This window comes from Doryrhamphus excisus, chromosome 10 (genome assembly GCF_030265055.1).
Source record: "Doryrhamphus excisus isolate RoL2022-K1 chromosome 10, RoL_Dexc_1.0, whole genome shotgun sequence".
Taxonomy (NCBI): domain Eukaryota; kingdom Metazoa; phylum Chordata; class Actinopteri; order Syngnathiformes; family Syngnathidae; genus Doryrhamphus; species Doryrhamphus excisus.
In genome coordinates, this window is record NC_080475.1 from 5,683,322 (window position 1) to 5,701,539 (window position 18,218).

Below are 18,218 nucleotides of genomic sequence, written 5' to 3' on the forward strand. Positions count from 1 at the left end.
GTTCTTTTTCTTGGCTTATTTGAACGCCTCCCATACCCGCTTGGCCTGCCAGTACCCGTCAGCTGGGTCCAGACTCCCATGAGCCAAAAAAAAGGCCCGATGGGGGACTCCTTCTTTTGCCTGACATCCCTCTGGTAGAATAATAGTAATCATAACTCATATTTAATGTTTATAGTATTTATGTACACCACTAAATCCATTCATTCATTCATTCATTTTCTACCGCTTTTCCTCACGAGGGTCGCGGGGGGTGCTGGAGCCTATCCCAGCTGTCTTCGGGCGTAAGGCGGGGTACACCCTAGACTGGTGGCCAGCCAATCACAGGGCACATATAGACAAACAACCATTCACACTCACATTCATACCTATCGCCAATTAACCTAGCATGTTTTTGGAATGTGGGAGGAAACCGGAGTACCCGGAGAAAACCCACGCATGCACGGGGAGAACATGCAAACTCCACACAGAGATGCCCAAGGGTGGGATTGAACCCTGGTCTCCTAGCTGTGAGGTCTGTGCGCTAACCCCTAGACCACCGTGCCGCCCACCACTAAATCCAGATCATCAAGATAACCACGACTACACTGACGGGTCCCAACCTACTATTTCTTATTACTATTATTATTATTCCTCCACATTTATTTTACTCATAACAAATATTAGTTTGTTGTCACTTAGAGTCAACGGAGGGTTTCCACATGCAATACAACCCAACGACGAATGGATGAACTCTCCATCGTGACATTCATTTCCACATACGAGGGTTTCCGAAGTCCGTGCGGCCAACCAAGCCAACCGAGCACCACCACCACCAGCAGCAGCATCTCTGTATCCTCTGCTGCCATGACCTTGGCAGCCTATTGGGGCAGAATGACAGCCCGTTGATTGCCTAATTGTCAGCCTGGGGGCGCTTTTTAATACACTCAAACAGATGGAGCACCGAGCAGGGGCAAAGTCAAACGTGACCAAAAAGGTTGTTTCAATTCTTCCTATATGAACATACATACATATATATACAGTATATCCTATATATACATTAAAACACATGCCATGTGTAAGTCATAAGCAAAGAGAAAGCATTTATTGCGGATACACAGCAAAAAAAATCTTATTTTTGTATTTTTTTAATTTTTCCAAAAGTTCCAAAAATTAAGTATAATTAATTAAATAATTAATATAATTAATATAATTAATATTACTTTTATATTACATTTAATAATAATTAATAAATAACTAATAAATAATTGTGAAAAAGACAGGAAAGTGTGACCATAAAAAGCAAGAAAATTGCGTCCGTATTAATATAATATGCTTAAACACTTTACAACCTTAATAAAGGTTATTACAACAAACCGTAAAATATTTTTAAAAATATTTAAAATTAAAAATTTGTAAAAAAAATTTTTTTTTGTATTTTCATTTATTAATAAATGTGTCTTCACCTACTTCACCAAAACAAATTCCTAGTATGTGTTTGATCATACCTGGCAATAAAACCATTTCTGATTCTGAAATATCATAAAAAAAATACTTTTTTTTGGCCGTGTGAACTGTTTTTAATTCAAAATATAAACATACACACAAACATATTTCATATTTTGGCTTGACGTTACGTAAATATGAAAGAGTTACACTGTGGTAGTTTGTGTAGTGGTTTAATGTGCAACCCACATAGAGGCAAAACAATGTGGAAGTGGAAACATATCCTACCAGTCAGACAGGATCTCTAAAGTCAGGGAAATAAGAGGTTTTATTTGTAACCGTCATTTCCGCTGTATAAGGCACGCCGGTGTTTAAGCTGCACCCACTAAATGTAGAGAAAAACGGATTTGTATGTTTACGTCATAAAATGGCATATTGTGGCGTGTACAAGTACGTGAAAATTTTTATTTAAAAAAAAAACTCACTTCGATCTTTTCAACCCAATGGAAATGTCAGGAGGTCGTTAATTACTCAATGCCGTAACAGTCATTTATATTCATCACACAGCAACTTAACACTCCAGAGGTAGCTAAGAAATGTGGCAACTTCAGGAAATGTCCGATGTGATATTACATGATTATTATATATGATTTATTACATTATTTCTTCATAAGGCCGATACGGTTCTTCCTGTTTAGAAGCCTCCATCTTGAGCTACTCTGGTTTACAGTTTGGTTTCCTCTGGTTTCGGGTCCTCTGGTTTTATCTCTTCTGGTTTTGTTTCCACTGTTTTAGGGGGTTCTGACTTGGGCTCCTCTGGTTGGGGAGGTTCTGGTTTCGGTTCCTCCGGTTTCAGGGCCCCTTCAGGTCCTTCACTGCTGCACAGCTTGCTGCAAGAGAAACCGATAAAAAGCTGGTGATTGTCTTTGATCATCTTGCATGATATCATCCATGATTTAAATAATACCGTACATAGTTTTAATACGTTAACATGAGGTGAAATTCCCAGCATTCCCAGGATGAGGGATGCCAAGTGTGTGCAGAAAGTGGAAACCATGCCGTATATTTACCTTGCAGAATCTGCTCCTTTCTTCAAAAAGGCACATATGGCACTCGGACCTTGAAGCTGTTTGTTGAGGGATTCCAGTTCAGCGATCCACGAGTCCTTCTCCTTACCGTTCTCACCTTGAGGTCACATGATCGCATGAGAAAACCACGCAAACTGGCGTTGAAGCACATGCTGGAATTCCGGCTCTAGAGAGTACTACTAGCTTTACTTCTACTTCTTAATATAGTATCTAACACATGTGAGTACAACTGATACAAGATAGATGTGTCATGGCATGAGGCTGCATGAGTGCTGCCACTGCAGAACAGGGGAAGCGTTCAGGTGCAATGGTAAAAAAAAAACATCAAATTTTACATTTTTAAAACAGTAACAAATTGCATAGGTTTTGTGTGTATGCTCTTTGTTGTGAGTAGCGACCTTCTCCACGGTCCTTGAACGCACCATAGTGTGTGTGCTTAAGTTCTCCCAGTGATGTAATCCGGAGCGGAAGAGGATTCCAGTAGCCCTTACATTCCAGATAATAGGGATTCGGGTTTCTCCTCGGTGAACCGCAGCTCCCCGGTACTGGCAGCACTCATGCAGCTTCATGCCATGACACTATTAGCTCGGTACTCACTTGCGTTGTGGTGTGTTTGAGTCATTCATTCATTCATTCATTTTCTACCGCTTTTCCTCACGAGGGTCGCGGGGGGTGCTGGAGCCTATCCCAGCTGTCTTCGGGCGTAAGGCGGGGTACACCCTGGACTGGTGGCCAGCCAATCACAGGGCACATATAGACAAACAACCATTCACACTCACATTCAATTAACCTAGCATGTTTTTGGAATGTGGGAGGAAACCGGAGTACCCGGAGAAAACCCACGCATGCACGGGGAGAACATGCAAACTCCACACAGAGATGCCCGAGGGTGGAATTGAACCCTGGTCTCCTAGCTGTGAGGTCTGCGCGCTAACCCCTAGACCACCGTGCCGCCCGTGTTTGAGTCATTTTTCCATTTATTTCTATAGTACTGTCCCTTGAGAAGCTTTAATAAAATACTTCAAGGAAGGGTGTACTATGTACTATGAGATACTGTGTATATTTAGACAATAAGGTACACAGTGCTGTCGTGTTAGCTAAAATAGTTTTTACCTTCCAGATTGGTGAATAGTGTCTGCAGTGCCAGCAACTCATCCTCTAGTGTTTTCTGCAGGGAAGGAAAGAGGAAGTCAGCGATATGATTTCTGTTATCTTTATGATCAACGACATGCATCTTATCGGTGTGATGATCAAGAACAGACACACATTGTCTTTTGTCTCTCTGTTTGGCTGGCACTCCCGTTTTTGGTGACATTGCAGGAATGTCCCATGATCAGATTCTATTATTAACTACACTTGTTTTTGGAGTTAATTCTGCATTATTTTGATATAAATTCCATTTTATGTCATTACCCCTTTTTATGAAGTTATGTATGTGGTCCAATGTAAGGAGGGAAAATAATGTCATTTCAGTCGCATAAAGTCAAAATGTCCAATCACAGCGGAGTGGGTGTGCCGTGGGTGGAATTAATTAAACTGATTTTGGAAATGTGAGGAAATACAGCTGGAATGGGTGCAGATTCTGGAAGATCTAGAAAGCTTGAGAGTGTAGCTGCTCGAAAGGAGTCCACATGTCAATACAAAGGGTTGAAAACGAACATAATAGGTCCCCTTTAACTCTCTGTTTTTTTTGGAATTACGACTTTATTCTCATAATATTTTGACTTTATACATAATAACTTTTTCCATAAACTAACTTTATTATTTGTTTCTCATCATGTTTATTTTTTATGCTACTAATATTATGTTATTTTTCTTCATAATATTACATGATAAAATTGCTACTTTTTTTGTTAGATTAGACCTTTTTTCTGGTAATATTTTGACTTTATTATTTGGACCCCTTATACGGTATAAACCGGATATATGAATGATTTTTAAAAAAATGTTACACAACTGAATAAATGACTTTCCCTGGTTAGTAACTAATTACACTTATGGGGGAATAATTATTTTACTATTAAAATTCCTGTTTTGGTACTATAACTATAATTAATTAAAACAGACCGTTTTGGAAATCTGAGGAAATGCAGCTGGAACGGGTGCAGATTCTGGAAGATCTAGAAAGCTTGAGAGTGTAGCTGCTCTAAAGGAGGAAAATGAAATGAAAATGAACATTTGTTTGTCTTTTTTTTTTCGGAATTACGACTTTATTGTCATAATATTTTGACTTTATTGTCAATAATAACTTTTTCCATCAACTAACTTTATTTGTTTCTCATTATGTTCATTTTTTATACTACTAAAATTATGTTTTTTTTCTCATAATATTACATCATAAAATTGCAACTTTTTTTGTTAGATTACACCTTTTTTCTGGTAATATTTTGACTTTATTATTTGGACCCCTTATGCAGCTGGAATGGGTGCAGATTCCGGAAGATCTAGAAAGCTTGAGAGTGTAGCTGCTCTAAAGGAGTCCACAGATCAATACAAAGGAAAATGAAATGAAAATTATTGTCTTTTTTTTTTCTTCATAATTACGACTTTATTCTCATAATATATTGACTTTATTGTCAATAATGACTTTTTCCATAAATTAACTTTATTTGTTTCTCATTATGTTCATTTTTTATACTACTAAAATTATGTTTTTTTTCCATAATATTACATCATAAAATTGCTACTTTTTTTGTTAGATTACACCTTTTTTCTGGTAATATTTTGACTTTATTATTTGGACCCCTTATGCAGCTGGAATGGGTGCAGATTCTGGAAGATCTAGAAAGCTTGAGAGTGTAGCTGCTCTAAAGGAGTCCACAGATCAATACAAAGGAAAATGAAATGAAAATTATTGTCTTTTTTTTTTCTTCATAATTACGACTTTATTCTCATAATATTTTGACTTTATTGTCAATCATGACTTTTTCCATAAATTAACTTTATTTGTTTCTCATTATGTTCATTTTTTATACTACTAAAATTATGTTTTTTTTCCTCATAATATTACATCACAAAATTGCAACTTTTTTGTTAGATTACACCTTTTTTCTGGTAATATTTTGACTTTATTATTTGGACCCCTTATGCAGCTGGAATGGGTGCAGATTCTGGAAGATCTAGAAAGCTTGCGAGTGTAGCTGCTCTAAAGGAGTCCACAGAACAATACAAAGGAAAATGAAAATTATTGTCTTTTTTTTTTCTTCATAATTACGACTTTATTCTCATAATATTTTGACTTTATTGTCAATAATGACTTTTTCCATAAATTAACTTTGTTTCTCATTATGTTAATTTTTTATACTACTAAAATTGTGTTTTTTCTTCCATAATATTACATCATAAAATTGCAACTTTTTTGTTAGATTACACCTTTTTTCTGGTAATATTTTGATTTTATTATTTATACGGTATAAACCGGATATATGAATGATTTTGAAAAATGTTACACAACTGAATAAAAAACTTTCCCTGTGAAGTAACTACACTTATGGGGGAGTAATTCCTTTACTAATAAAAATAAAAATAATTATTAATAATTAAATTACTTTTTGCCCCCAAACTGATGAATCTAGTTCCTACCAGGGCTCCTTGGCATTTTTTTAGGTCCGCCTTGGTCTTCAGTACTTTCTGATCTGCTGAGGAAGATCCAGTCTTCAACGCGTTCACGTCCTTGTTGCTTTGCTCGATTTGGTTCTCAAGGGACATTTTCTCCTCCTGGTATCCTCCCAGCAGGTCGTGCGTCAGCCGCAGCTTGATGCGCTCGATCCTGTTCTGTTTGTCCACTTGGTCGTGCTCCCTTTTGCGGGTTTTGATGATCACCACCAACATGACGGTCACCGCGATGGTGAGAGGCAGCAACAGTTGCAGCTTCATCCTCTCACCTGGCGTCTCTCGGCTGCGACACGATCCTCTAAAGGGACGGCATGGCACCGCTTCCGGTGTGCTTCCGGGTCAGCACCTTCCTAAATCACGGATTTGTACCCATAAACTCACGATGAAGTCTACGGAATGAGACGTCGATCGGTGTTCAACTCCAGGTGTGTCTAAGACACGCCCACGTGTCTTGTGATCGGAAGTGCACGGCTCGATACAGGCATCGATAGTGTCGATACCAGCGTGACAGGTGTACTGTCAGGTGTAGAACACCTTTTTTTCAGGTGTAGAACTGACTGGAAAATGAAAGGATGCTAAGACGTTACAAAAAACAACTACATTTAATTTGTGAAAAATAGAAAAAAATGTTTTTTTATTACAATAGATAGATAGATAGACAGATAGACTCCCTTTATTGTCATTGCACAAAAACACAGTAGTGAAATTGCCAACGAAATGTCGTTGCCTGGCTCCCATATAATAACAGACACAAAAGAAGATAAGTAATAATAAATAATAATAATAATAATAATAATAATAATGATAATAATAATAATAATAATTATCCTCTTAATATTTTGACTATTCTTGCAACATTAGAGCTGTTTTTTAGATATATTTTCCAGCATGTTTCTTGTAGATTTTATTCTTGCAATTAGGACTTTATTAGCATAATATTTTATTATTATTATTATATTATATATTATGTATTATATTGTTTAATTAATTTATTATTTTTATTATATAAAACATAACCTAATTTTAAAAAAGAACTTTATTTGTTGTTTCTCATAATATTACGACTTTAATTTTTAATATTGAAGTCTCTTTATGCCCCTAAAAATCCGATACTGATGTCAACCGATATCACATTTTTATGCTGATATTGGCCAATTATTATCAGTATCAATAATTAGCGGACATTCATTCATTCATTATCCTCACAAGGGTCACATGGGGAGTGCTGGAGCCTATCCCAGCTGTCTTGGGGCGAGAGGCGGGGTACACCCTGGACTGGTGGCCAGCCAATCACGGGGCACATATAGACAAACAACCATTCACACTCACATTCATACCTATGGACAATTTGGAGTCGCTAATTAACCTAGCATGTTTTTGGAATGTGGGAGGAAACCGGAGTACCCGGAGAAAACCCACGCATGCACGGGGAGAACATGCAAACTCCACACAGAGATGACCGAGGGTGGAATTGAACTTGGGTCTCCTCGCTGTGCGCTAACCACTCGTCCACCGTGCAGCCCACAACACAATACATACAATACACACTTACTAACTCATTCGGGACAGAGATTCGCGGAGATTCGAACCCATACATTTCCGATCTCCTGACTGTGGCTAACATGCCAACCACTTATCCACCTTGCAGCCTGTTTATTTAGCCGTAGTTTGTCTTGATCAGTGAAAATTGTCCAAAATAACAAATTAACCTAGCATGTTTTTGGAATGTGGGAGGAAACCGGAGTACCCGGAGAAAACCCACGCATGCACGGGGAGAACATGCAAACTCCACACAGAGATGGCCGAGGGTGGAATTGAACTCGGGCCTCTTAGCTGTGAGGCATGTGCGCTAACCACTCAACCACCGTGGAGCTAATTATCGCACATTCAAGGCAAAAAACACCAAATCATTGAATTATCTTGAAAAATGATCGTCAACCGATCCCAAATGTGATCTTGTTGACTTGGTGAAATCCTAATATGGGTGCCAACTTTCCACATTGAGTGAATAATGTAGCTTGGCAAGCTTAGCGTGTTCTTATGGCGAAGTAAACACTCCCAATACAAGTAAGGCAAATGTCACCACCCTCATACTCTCACCGATGCAAAGTATTCCTGGATTCTAATGTGCCATTCATCGTGCCAAATCTACGACATCCCCTGAGATCAATCCCGTTTACGTGCACCATTCACGGATGCCTCATATTTGAGGCATGGCTTTGGGTTCTTTTGAAAGCTAACAATCACAATGGGTGTGAATATGATTGACATTGGTAAACATAAGTCGGAATACAATAAAAGAGAGGGATTATATTTGATTTTTTTCTGAAACTTGGCCAATCGAAATAATAACATTGGAGCTTTAGTCCCCATAGATTGAGTGCTCTGGTTAGCATGTTTTTTTGGTTAAAGTCGAAAATGTATGCCACGATTTTGCATGCGTCTTGTCATGTTATTATTACACTATTTAGATTCTATTACTATACTATATATTCATTAATAATGAATGAATACATTAAGTTCTATGTGAAGTATTTCTATAATGCCTCATATTAACTCACCAGCAAGATCTCAGTGTATAGACTGGTCATATATCTCATCTCGTTTCATATTATCTGCATACTGTATTTGTATATAACTGCGTAAAATACTGTTAATACTTGGCTTGGTTATATTGTTTATTTTTCGATATTGTGTATTTTTGTACTGCTTAACTGATTCTGTGCTCTTGCTGCTGTGCAATGCAAATTTCCCCACTGAGGGACGAATAAAGGCATATCTTATCTGACTATATTACTACTTCTATTAGTATTAGTCTGGTGCTTGTGTATCTCAGTAACACCGCTGACACCCAGTGACCACTGTAGAATATTACAACATCTCAAATGCATATAATCTGAATGGCTTATATTTGTATTGTACTTGATGTAAACATTTTCATACTCCAATTATGAACTCATAATATGCCATATTCAACCACAAAACAGCACTATTTATTAATATATATATATTTTTAAACCATGATTGAGTGAAATATCAGAATTAGCACTGCAAAGTGTGTACGACAACATCAACAAAATAAAAATTATTAAGGTATTTGTGGAAATAAAGAGAAGAAATATCGATATCAGTACGCTAGTATCGATTGAACCGATGCTGATACTGCTGATATCGACAGTGCAGCTACTTGGATCCCCCCAACGTACGGCATACAATACGTGTCTTATATGAATAATGGCGTACAAAGCAGATGTAAATCTGTCATGGAGTCGGGGGTGGGGGTGGAGTGTCATTGTATTGTGGGCGGGGCCACAGCAGGACGTAAATCCCATCAAGGTGTGTTCATCGGTGCGTCACTTATTGCGGAAGTCCTATTGAAGAAGTAGTTTGTTGGGTCAAGGACCGGGGAGAGCTGGAAATAAAATCAAACGCACACAAAATGAAGTTCGTGGTGGTTTTATTCGGCCTCAGTTTGGCGGTGATGGCCGCAATGATCTTCCAGACTTTGCGCCAGGAGTTGGAGTTCCGCAACTCGAAAGCCCGCAGACTGGAGGACTTGTCAGTGGCCAAGAGGGAAGAGAAAGTCATAGACGCGATCAAACCGCAAATCAATGAGCTGAAGACCAACCTGGCGTCCGTCATGGGCAGGATGGACGAGCTGAAGAAACGCAAAGCGGCGACTGAGAAAACGGAGCAGGGAGTCAAAAAGGACTTGGATGCGTGCGGTAAAACTCAGGCAAGCTCTGAAACGCACACTTGCGTGTTGAATTGACTTCTGTGTGACTTCGGTGGCTGTTTCTAATATTTTGGTTCCGGTGGAACCTCGGTTAGCGGCCGCCCCGTTCGGTTAAAGTTGCGTTTACAACTCACAAAATACATTATGTGAGTCCAGCTGTGTTCCTAGCGTCAAAAAACGTCTTTTCTCGTCACTACACGACCCGTACCGGAAATGCGATCGGTTTTACGCATGTGCAGAAAACACCTCCGGCAGGTCTGCCTGTTTTTCAGCAGTCACGTGCTAACCGGATATGATGTCTTGGTTAATAAAGAGATACAAACATCTGCATGCTAGCCAAGTATTTTAATAAGAGTCACTCGTAAAATAACCATATAATAATAATAATACATAAATAATTGGTCCAATTAATACATAAATAAATAATTAATACATAAATAACCACCCACCATATATGGCATTTGGTCAATAACAATGGAAATTTACATAATGTGAATGAAATGCTATTATCACAAGGAGAAGGAACATTCGTGTGGGGAAGTATTTCCCGGGCGGACCGCTCAATCGTGGCGGAATCTCATCACAAAAACTAGCAACCAAAAACACCAATGAAAGTTGTCGAAAACTTCTTTAAAGGAATGTGAATTGAAGCTAGCTGGGTTAGCTTAGTTTGGCAGAGCATGCTAGTTTGGCTGTGTTTGTGTGCTAAGGCTGGATAAGTAAAATGTCTCTCTGTTTTTTGTTGTTGTTTTTTTTTTTTTTTACAATGGCGCGTTTATTCTTGCACCCAGTTCGCTGTAACTGTAAACAAACATTCCCAGTATACGCAGAACACACGTAGCGCTGTTTGCCACATCATCACTAAAAAATGTCTTACATTAATAATGCAATTGAATTTGCATGGGTGACTACATCTTCCTTAATTTTTTTTAACATTTTGTAGCAATGTATATACGCAGGTTGACATCCTTTTTGGAAAGTTAGCCAGGCTACAACAATTTCTCAATTATTGCCGCAAAATTCCCATTTACATGCATCTATATGGAACAGATTAATTGATTCTGATAACATTTGTTTTGGTTAGAGTCACATCTTCTGGAATGAATTAATGATGCTAACTATGGTTCCACTGTACTTAGCTACACCAGAGGGTCATTGAGACAGATTTATAGGGTTGTTTTTTTTTGCTTCCTTGCAACATTTCTACTTGAAATAACTAACAAATACTTTATCACTGTCTTTGTTAGGAAAGCACGGAGAAGAACAAGAAAGATGTCATGGACTCCATGGCTAAAATCAAAGGTATGTACAGTATAGCATTAGTCCATAATTAGTCCATAGTCCTATGCGCACAAAAGGGTATAAATTTTACAAAAAATAAATGAATAAACACACAATACTATTAACCTGGATTCAACAATAGTGTGTAATGTTACTTTCTCTTTTGCCCCACCCTTCAGCTGATCACGCGGAGGAAAAAGCAAAAGCGGAGGAGCAATTAAAGAGCTTGAAACAACAGATCTTGGATCGAGACAAAGCTGTTTGCATTTTTGCTGATCCCAGCATCGCAGAGGCACGGTAGGAAACATTCAATCAGGGTGGAAAATAATACCTACAAGCGCACCGGTCCTTTGTTTACTACTCTTGCATTGTTTTTACATGTATCGTTGTTCCTGTTTTGCAGGAGGTTGTGTGGAATGGATGCTCCGCAATAAAGACAAATCAGAAAACAACAATTTTGATGCTGAGCGGGACCCACAAGCTCGGGGTGTGTTTTGTGAAAATGCGATTCTTTTGTTGAATAGAAGAATCAATTCCACTTGATGAAGTTGTGTAGATGTTTTTTGTTTCTTTTTGTGACGTTATGGTGCCGCAGTGTTAAATTGTCTACCTTTTCTAAGTGCAAAATAAACTGGGCTTACAAATACAACATTTAATTCAAATATATATTGTATGGAATAACCAATGATGTAAATTAAAGTGTATTCTTTTTACTAATTAATGACCACGACCCTCTGTTTATGGTCCACAACTCGATGTGGTGAAATGCCGATCCACACTGCTGTCGCTTCAATGCACCACATCTTTATTGTTACAATATTTTGACTTATCATAATACTATAACTTTTACCCAATCAAATTGTCTCATATTCCTTAAAAAAATACTTTTCACACTTTATTACAAATACTGCAAATGCAATGTAATTATCATTATATATTATTATTATATATATTATTATTATATATTATTATTTTAAACATTTTGTCTCAACAAAAGTGTTTTTTTTTAGAATACAGGTTTACAATAGGAAATGAATAGGGTCCATACAGACCAATCACACTGCGGAATTAAGGCACGTGACTCAGGGAGCCCACTGTGACGTCACATCCAAGTAGTCCCTTATGCCCGCCCCGGAAAACAAGTTTTGTGATTTTGTCCAACATAAGTACGGCGGTTTAGAACAATAAACAATAAAAAAGAAAGTTATTTATATGTTATTTAAAACAGTTAACTGTTGGACGTGCTGTACAGCAGCAAATAAAACAAAGAACAACAAATACGGTAAAAACAATACACAAAATGATGACACTAATAATTTTGTAAGATACTTTGCTCAAATGCCAATATTTCTATAATAAAATTCATCTTTAGGCTGTCGCTATTGGTTTTTTACAAAATATACAGTACGGTAGTTGTGTCTGGGTCCTTTAAGGTTGTCGCTGTGAGAACTTGTTGACTAGTTCCGGAAATAGTGTCTCCATTCTGGCCAATTACAATGCAGACACAGCTCACGTGATCACAACGTCACGCGTTGCGTCAGGCTGTGCCGCCACTGCATGCCGGAAGTTGACAGAGGTGAACTCTCGTCACATGAAGGCATAGTTTGTTTTACTCGTTTCAATTTCCTTCAATTTATAAGCATTTTAAACTATTATAGTTTGTTTGTTTTACCATTATCTTCATGCCAAACGCACACATGGCGAGAACCTTCTTCCGAATACTGAAAGGCTGTCAGAACCTTGCTTCAACCCCATCCAAGTACCCTCAACCATTCACAAGCAGCGTTGTGCGCACCATAGTGGTATGTACTTTTATGCCTGTCTAAAAGTCTCAACATAAATATGGTGCCATTCAACCCTTCTACCAGGTCAGTGTATCAAACTCAATGTAATGTATTTACACTGTGTGAAAAGGGTCTTTGAATCGATACACTACGGCACTACGCCATCAAATGTCTAAGTACCAAAGTGTGTCACAGACACAGTGTTTAATTTTGCACCTTGTCATCATCCTCAGGGGATGCCCTTCCCGTTTTCTTTCAAGCCCCGGGACTTCAGTCAGCCAAATTCCTCCTGGAGTGAAGAAATGATGCGGTTATATGACTACTACAACAGCCAGTGTGAGGTGGAGACTGAAAGCGGGGAGAAACAGAGGGGACCCTGGAGGAGACTACCCAGCTACAATCGCACCCTCAAGTATGCTAAAGGTGGACCGACGCACACGTTCACCCGATTAACAGTCGGCGAGCACGAAAAAGAAACCGATCTTCTGTTCTCCTCTTCAGGTGGCGCCTATCTAAGTAAATTGATCCAGTCCAAAAACCGTCTCTTTACCCGCAGCATCAAAACCGCAGGGGCCGCCTTTGAGTATGTTGTTTTTCTTAACAAAGAAGAGCAGAGGGCCGTCTGCATTTTCCAGGCGGGATACCTGCTGGAGGGGCCCCCGGGGTGAGCTATCTACCGTCCATCAGCAGCAGCGTCCAAACACGTTTTTCCACAGAGGGCCTGTATAAAAGTTAACTTTTTTTAATATTTTAGCTTTATGCTATGAAAATAATTTTCCACCCCTCATAATATGATGTCTTTATTCTTGGAAAATTATCACTTTTTCCTTTTTCACTTCTTCTGCACTTTAGGTGCCTTGAAAAGTACTCTCAAATCTAACTTTATTTTTATTTTTATTTTTATTTTTATTTTTATTTTTATTTTTATTTTTATTTTTATTTTTATTTTTATTTTTATTTTTATTTTTATTTTTATTTTTATTTTTATTTTTATTTTTATTTTTATATCAAAACTTTTTCCCTCTTAATATTATTACTTTATTCTCCTAATGTAACAACTTAATTTTTGTAAAATTAACTTTTTTTTACTCATAAAAGTACATTTTTTTCTTTTCATAGCATAACTTTGTTCTCCTAAAATTACAACAATATTTTTGTAAAATTATGACGTTCATCTAATATTTTAATTTTAATTTTTATTTTTATTTTAATTTTTATTTTAATTTTTATTTTTATTTTTATTTTTATTTTTATTTTTATTTTTATTTTTATTTTTATTTTTATTTTTATTTTTATTTTTATTTTTATTTTTATTTTTATTTTTATTTTTATTTTTATTTTTATTTTTATTTTTATTTTTATTTTTATTTTTATTTTTATTTTTATTTTTATTTTTATTTTTATTTCAAAACTTTTTCCCTCTTAATATTATTACTTTATTCTCCTAATGTAACAACTTTATTTTTGTAAAATTAACTTTTTTTTACTCATAAAAGTACATTTTTTTCTTTTCATAGCATAACTTTGTTCTCCTAAAATTACAACAATATTTTTGTAAAATTATGACGTTCATCTATTAATATTATGACTTTATTCTCATATTTTTACTTTATTCTTTCCATTGTTTTTCATTTTTTGTTTGTGTTTTTGAGGGCGAGGGCCAATGAAATATATTTTTTGCCCTGATCATATTACAACTTTATTTGTGTAAAATTGTAAAATTTTTCTTGTAATATTACAACATTTTTATCACATTATTCTGCTAATATTTTTACTTTATTCTCACAACATTACTGCTCTTTTTTTATCCATCTCTCTACCCAACTAGCTACCTATCTACCTACCTACCTATTGATGACGTTATCTCTCTCTCTATCGATCAATCCATAATGAAAAGATTAAATCAAATGAAAATGATATGATGCTTTGTTTACTAGTGAGCATTTTATTGCTTGTATTTCCAGACATGTCCACGGGGGGGCAATCGCCACCATGATTGACTCTGTGACAGGGACTCATGCAGCGTACATATCTGGACCTCTGATGACTGCCAACCTAAACATCGATTACCGCAGGTTAGCAATGCAGCATATTCACATTCAATACAATAACGATGTGTTTAATGTATGGTCCATAATAATAATAATAATAATAATAATAATAATAATAATAATAATAATAATAATACGGGCCATATGAATTGTGTACTTTGAGTGAATTGGCTGGAATCACCAGTAGAATGTTCTACGGGGCGCCTGAGGTCCACTGTCGCCTCCTCGGTCTTGAGTGGATTCAGTTCCGGGTTGTTCTAACGAGGCCAGTGGTGTCGTTTGAAAAATTGAGGGGTGTAGACACCACCCCTGTGGGGCGCCGATGCTGATGTTCCGGGAGCTGGAACACACACTTGGTACCTTCCTGTCAGTCAGGAAGCTGTTGACCCACAGACATGCGGAGGGGGGGGTGAGGACATTGCTCGGAATTATGGTGTTTAAAGGTGGAATTGAATTCCACAAACAGGATCGTGGATTATGGCAGCCCCGTTTTCACTGCATCCAGGTCCTGGAGTCCAGACGGATCTCCATTTCACTGATAATTTAGTGCAGGCTGAGTGTCGTGGAGGGGGGGGACGTAGGGGGTGGGGGTTTGCTGCAACGCTGTTGTTGTCTGTTGCATGGGCGAGGGGAGGCTGTTTCCTGTGGTCGGTGGTAGTCTTCTAGCTTTTCCACGCAGCCGCCATCATTGTTCGAGTCCATGTCTTTGTAGACCACACACCCGATGTCAGTTAATTGAACAGCGGCATTAAACCGGGTATTTTCTGACTGTAAATCTGAATGCATAAAGAATATTTTCCTAACAAAGACCCACTTTTTTTTTAAGCCCGATCCCACTGGGAAGTACGGTGTTAATCGAAAGCACCCTCGATAAGAGGGAAGGCAGAAAGACCTTTATTTCCTGTAAAGTGACCAGCACCGATGGCTCCAAGCTGCACACGGAGGCCAAAGGTGAAGAAATTATTTATTTATTTCATTCATACGTGTACAATATGGACTCCATTTTCTTTTTTTTTACCACTTGTTTTTTTCTTGTCTCTTTCTACAGTCCTGTTCCTGTCAATCAATGTCAGCCATTTATTGGGAGTGTGACACAAATCTAAAACGCTATTGGTTGTGTCTCGTTGGACTTCTTGGGAAAAAAGTTTTTTTTTGTGTTTTTTTGTGTTTTTTGTGTTTTTTTTGTGTGTGTTTTATGTGCCTAACTTATTTTAGAATTTTTTTTTTTTTTTTTAAGACAGTGGGACACTAACCATGACTTCAAACTGTTACACTCGTTGTAAAAGCCTTATCATATGTCATTCACTGCATTGTTCAGATTGTACTGAGCAGCCAGAACTGTTCCAAGGTTCTATGGTTATAATCACACTTTTTCAATTTGTTTTTTTTTTTTTGCACACTTCTGTGGTGGCGTTACAAAAAGACAAAAACTCAAGATTTTTGTAGCTGTTAGATGCCCCCCTCACCCCCCTTCCCACCCGAGGTTGGACTATATGTGCCGACTTGTCATGTCGTCACACGAGTGCTACGTGACGTCCGTACATTTCCATATCGTACTAATTTATCTTACTTGACTACCTCATTATTTACTAACACCAACATCACACACTGTAAAATCTTCTCCACATGTCGGGTCCTTAACATATTCAAAACTTAATATGCTGTATGAATTTCTAAAAAAATTCATACAAAATGATGAAAGTATGAGTCGTCTTTTAAAGTATCAAGAACAGACAAATGTGTCGCTGAGACAGTCCGAGCTAAATATACATCAAATAAAACGCAACTTTGACGTCAATAGAGAAACTCGCATCATTTATCCGACACGTATGGATGTTCTTCAGCCCCCTCCCACTATAATATTGCGCAATTATCATCTCGTATATAGTGCTGACATTGCACACATCTGAGGAGCACGCACTTGTGTGGTTTCTCTGTCGGAGGGCCCCTTTTGACCTCAGTTGAAAAGCTACCTTGCTATCTGTAACGTATTTGCGGCGTGTGTGTGTGTGTGTCAAGAGTCGTGGTCAAGGTCAGGCAAGGGTGTTGTCAGTTAAAACTATTACACACACACACACAAAAAAAAAACATGACTATTATTATACTAGGTTATTTTAAAGAAAGTCCTTTAGTGTGGTTCTCCATGGTTCTCACCTGGAAAAGGGGGCAGTGCCATCTCAGGGTCGGGGATGAGATCCCTCTGGGTTTTCTTCATGAATGAAGGAAGGGTGGAACGCTAGAGGCAGATTGGTGCGGCAGAAAGGACGGGATCAAAACTGCTACTTTCAGCATCGTTCCTAATATGAATGGAAAACTTTAAAATAAAAAAAACTTATCTTTCATTCAGCTCGCTTGTATCCAAGAAGTTATTCCCTGATTTAGTAAACAACGAAAATACATTTCTGGGGATCACAATAGACGAAAATATGAGCTGGAAAACCTCATATTACAAATATACAACATAAGGTGGTCACAAATATTTCAGTATTGAACAAAGCAAAATTTTGTTCTCAATCAGAAATCACTCCACACTCTTTATTGCTCTCTGGTTCGATCATATCTTACTTATTGTGTGGAAATATGGGATAATAACTATAAAAGTAATCTTCACTCGCTAAATGTACTGCAAAAAAGATAAAATAAAATAAAAATATTAGGAAAGCAGGAAGTGAACAAATTGGAAGTTTTCAGGAAGTGAAAAACAGTTACTGATTGTAAAAGTACCAGATGGAGGGGTAGGATTTAATAAGCTTTGCTTCTTCCTACTCCTTTTGGACATGTGGAACTGGGAACTGATTATGTGATGCATTCAATTGTATTCTGATGCATGTTCAAATGAAATTAAACCATTACCATTACCACTTTGGTACGTGACAAAAATTATAAATAAAAAAAATTAATAAATTTTTTTTTTAACTATATTAGGAAAGCAGGAAGTGAACAAATATAACTGTTACTGATTGGGATGCACTCAATTGTAATCTGATGCATGTTCAAATGAAATAAAACCATTACCACTTTGGTACGTGACAAAAATTATAAATACAAAAAATTAATTAATTTTTTTTTAACTTAAACTATATTAGGAAAGCAGGAAGTGAACAAATGTAACTGTTACTGATTGGGATGCACTCAATTGTAATCTGATGCATGTTAAAATTAAATAAAACCATTACCATTACCACTTTGGTACGTGACAAAAATTATAAATAAAAAAAATTAATAATTTTTTTTCTAAAAC

The 18,218-nt window shown here is 37.2% G+C and overlaps 4 protein-coding genes across 4 annotated transcripts in view; 2 read left to right on the forward strand and 2 right to left on the reverse strand.

Annotated features, from left to right (window-relative positions):
• cldn12 (claudin 12) overlaps positions 1-18,218 on the reverse strand; it is a 120,772-nt gene that overhangs the window by 52,031 nt on the left and 50,523 nt on the right. The gene's annotated exons all lie outside the window — the stretch shown is intronic.
• Positions 1,640-6,539, reverse strand: zgc:174935 (uncharacterized protein LOC796019 homolog). Its single transcript, XM_058084132.1, has 4 exons — positions 6,093-6,539; positions 3,624-3,678; positions 2,493-2,607; positions 1,640-2,312 (listed from the first exon to the last, which is right to left on the reverse strand). Exons 1-4 carry the CDS (start codon positions 6,384-6,386, stop codon positions 2,147-2,149), a joined length of 630 nt encoding a protein of 209 aa, XP_057940115.1. The 5' UTR covers positions 6,387-6,539; the 3' UTR covers positions 1,640-2,146.
• On the forward strand, positions 9,465-11,859 carry si:dkey-87o1.2 (uncharacterized protein LOC796684 homolog). The gene is made up of 4 exons (XM_058084133.1): positions 9,465-9,861; positions 11,109-11,163; positions 11,322-11,439; positions 11,546-11,859. The coding sequence occupies exons 1-4, from the start codon at positions 9,565-9,567 to the stop codon at positions 11,574-11,576; spliced, it is 501 nt and encodes a 166-aa protein (XP_057940116.1). The 5' UTR covers positions 9,465-9,564; the 3' UTR covers positions 11,577-11,859.
• On the forward strand, positions 12,677-18,124 carry them4 (thioesterase superfamily member 4). Its single transcript, XM_058084129.1, has 6 exons — positions 12,677-12,944; positions 13,160-13,349; positions 13,428-13,590; positions 14,891-15,001; positions 15,804-15,928; positions 16,026-18,124. Exons 1-6 carry the CDS (start codon positions 12,825-12,827, stop codon positions 16,067-16,069), a joined length of 753 nt encoding a protein of 250 aa, XP_057940112.1. The 5' UTR covers positions 12,677-12,824; the 3' UTR covers positions 16,070-18,124.

Excerpts from the sequence above, each read along its gene's own strand:
- zgc:174935 (XM_058084132.1), bottom strand. The coding sequence starts at position 6,386 with ATGAAGCTGCAACTGTTGCTGCCTCTCACCATCGCGGTGACCGTCATG. Across the intron at positions 3,679-6,092 it reads AAAAATGCCAAGGAGCCCTG|AAAACACTAGAGGATGAGTT; the intron begins GTAGGAACTAGA and ends CCTTCCCTGCAG. Across the intron at positions 2,313-2,492 it reads AAAGGAGCAGATTCTGCAAG|CAAGCTGTGCAGCAGTGAAG; the intron begins GTAAATATACGG and ends TTTCTCTTGCAG.
- si:dkey-87o1.2 (XM_058084133.1), top strand. The coding sequence starts at position 9,565 with ATGAAGTTCGTGGTGGTTTTATTCGGCCTCAGTTTGGCGGTGATGGCC. Across the intron at positions 9,862-11,108 it reads ATGCGTGCGGTAAAACTCAG|GAAAGCACGGAGAAGAACAA; the intron begins GCAAGCTCTGAA and ends TGTCTTTGTTAG. Across the intron at positions 11,164-11,321 it reads CTCCATGGCTAAAATCAAAG|CTGATCACGCGGAGGAAAAA; the intron begins GTATGTACAGTA and ends CCCACCCTTCAG.
- them4 (XM_058084129.1), top strand. The coding sequence starts at position 12,825 with ATGCCAAACGCACACATGGCGAGAACCTTCTTCCGAATACTGAAAGGC. Across the intron at positions 13,350-13,427 it reads CACCCTCAAGTATGCTAAAG|GTGGCGCCTATCTAAGTAAA; the intron begins GTGGACCGACGC and ends TCTCCTCTTCAG. Across the intron at positions 15,929-16,025 it reads GCTGCACACGGAGGCCAAAG|TCCTGTTCCTGTCAATCAAT; the intron begins GTGAAGAAATTA and ends CTCTTTCTACAG.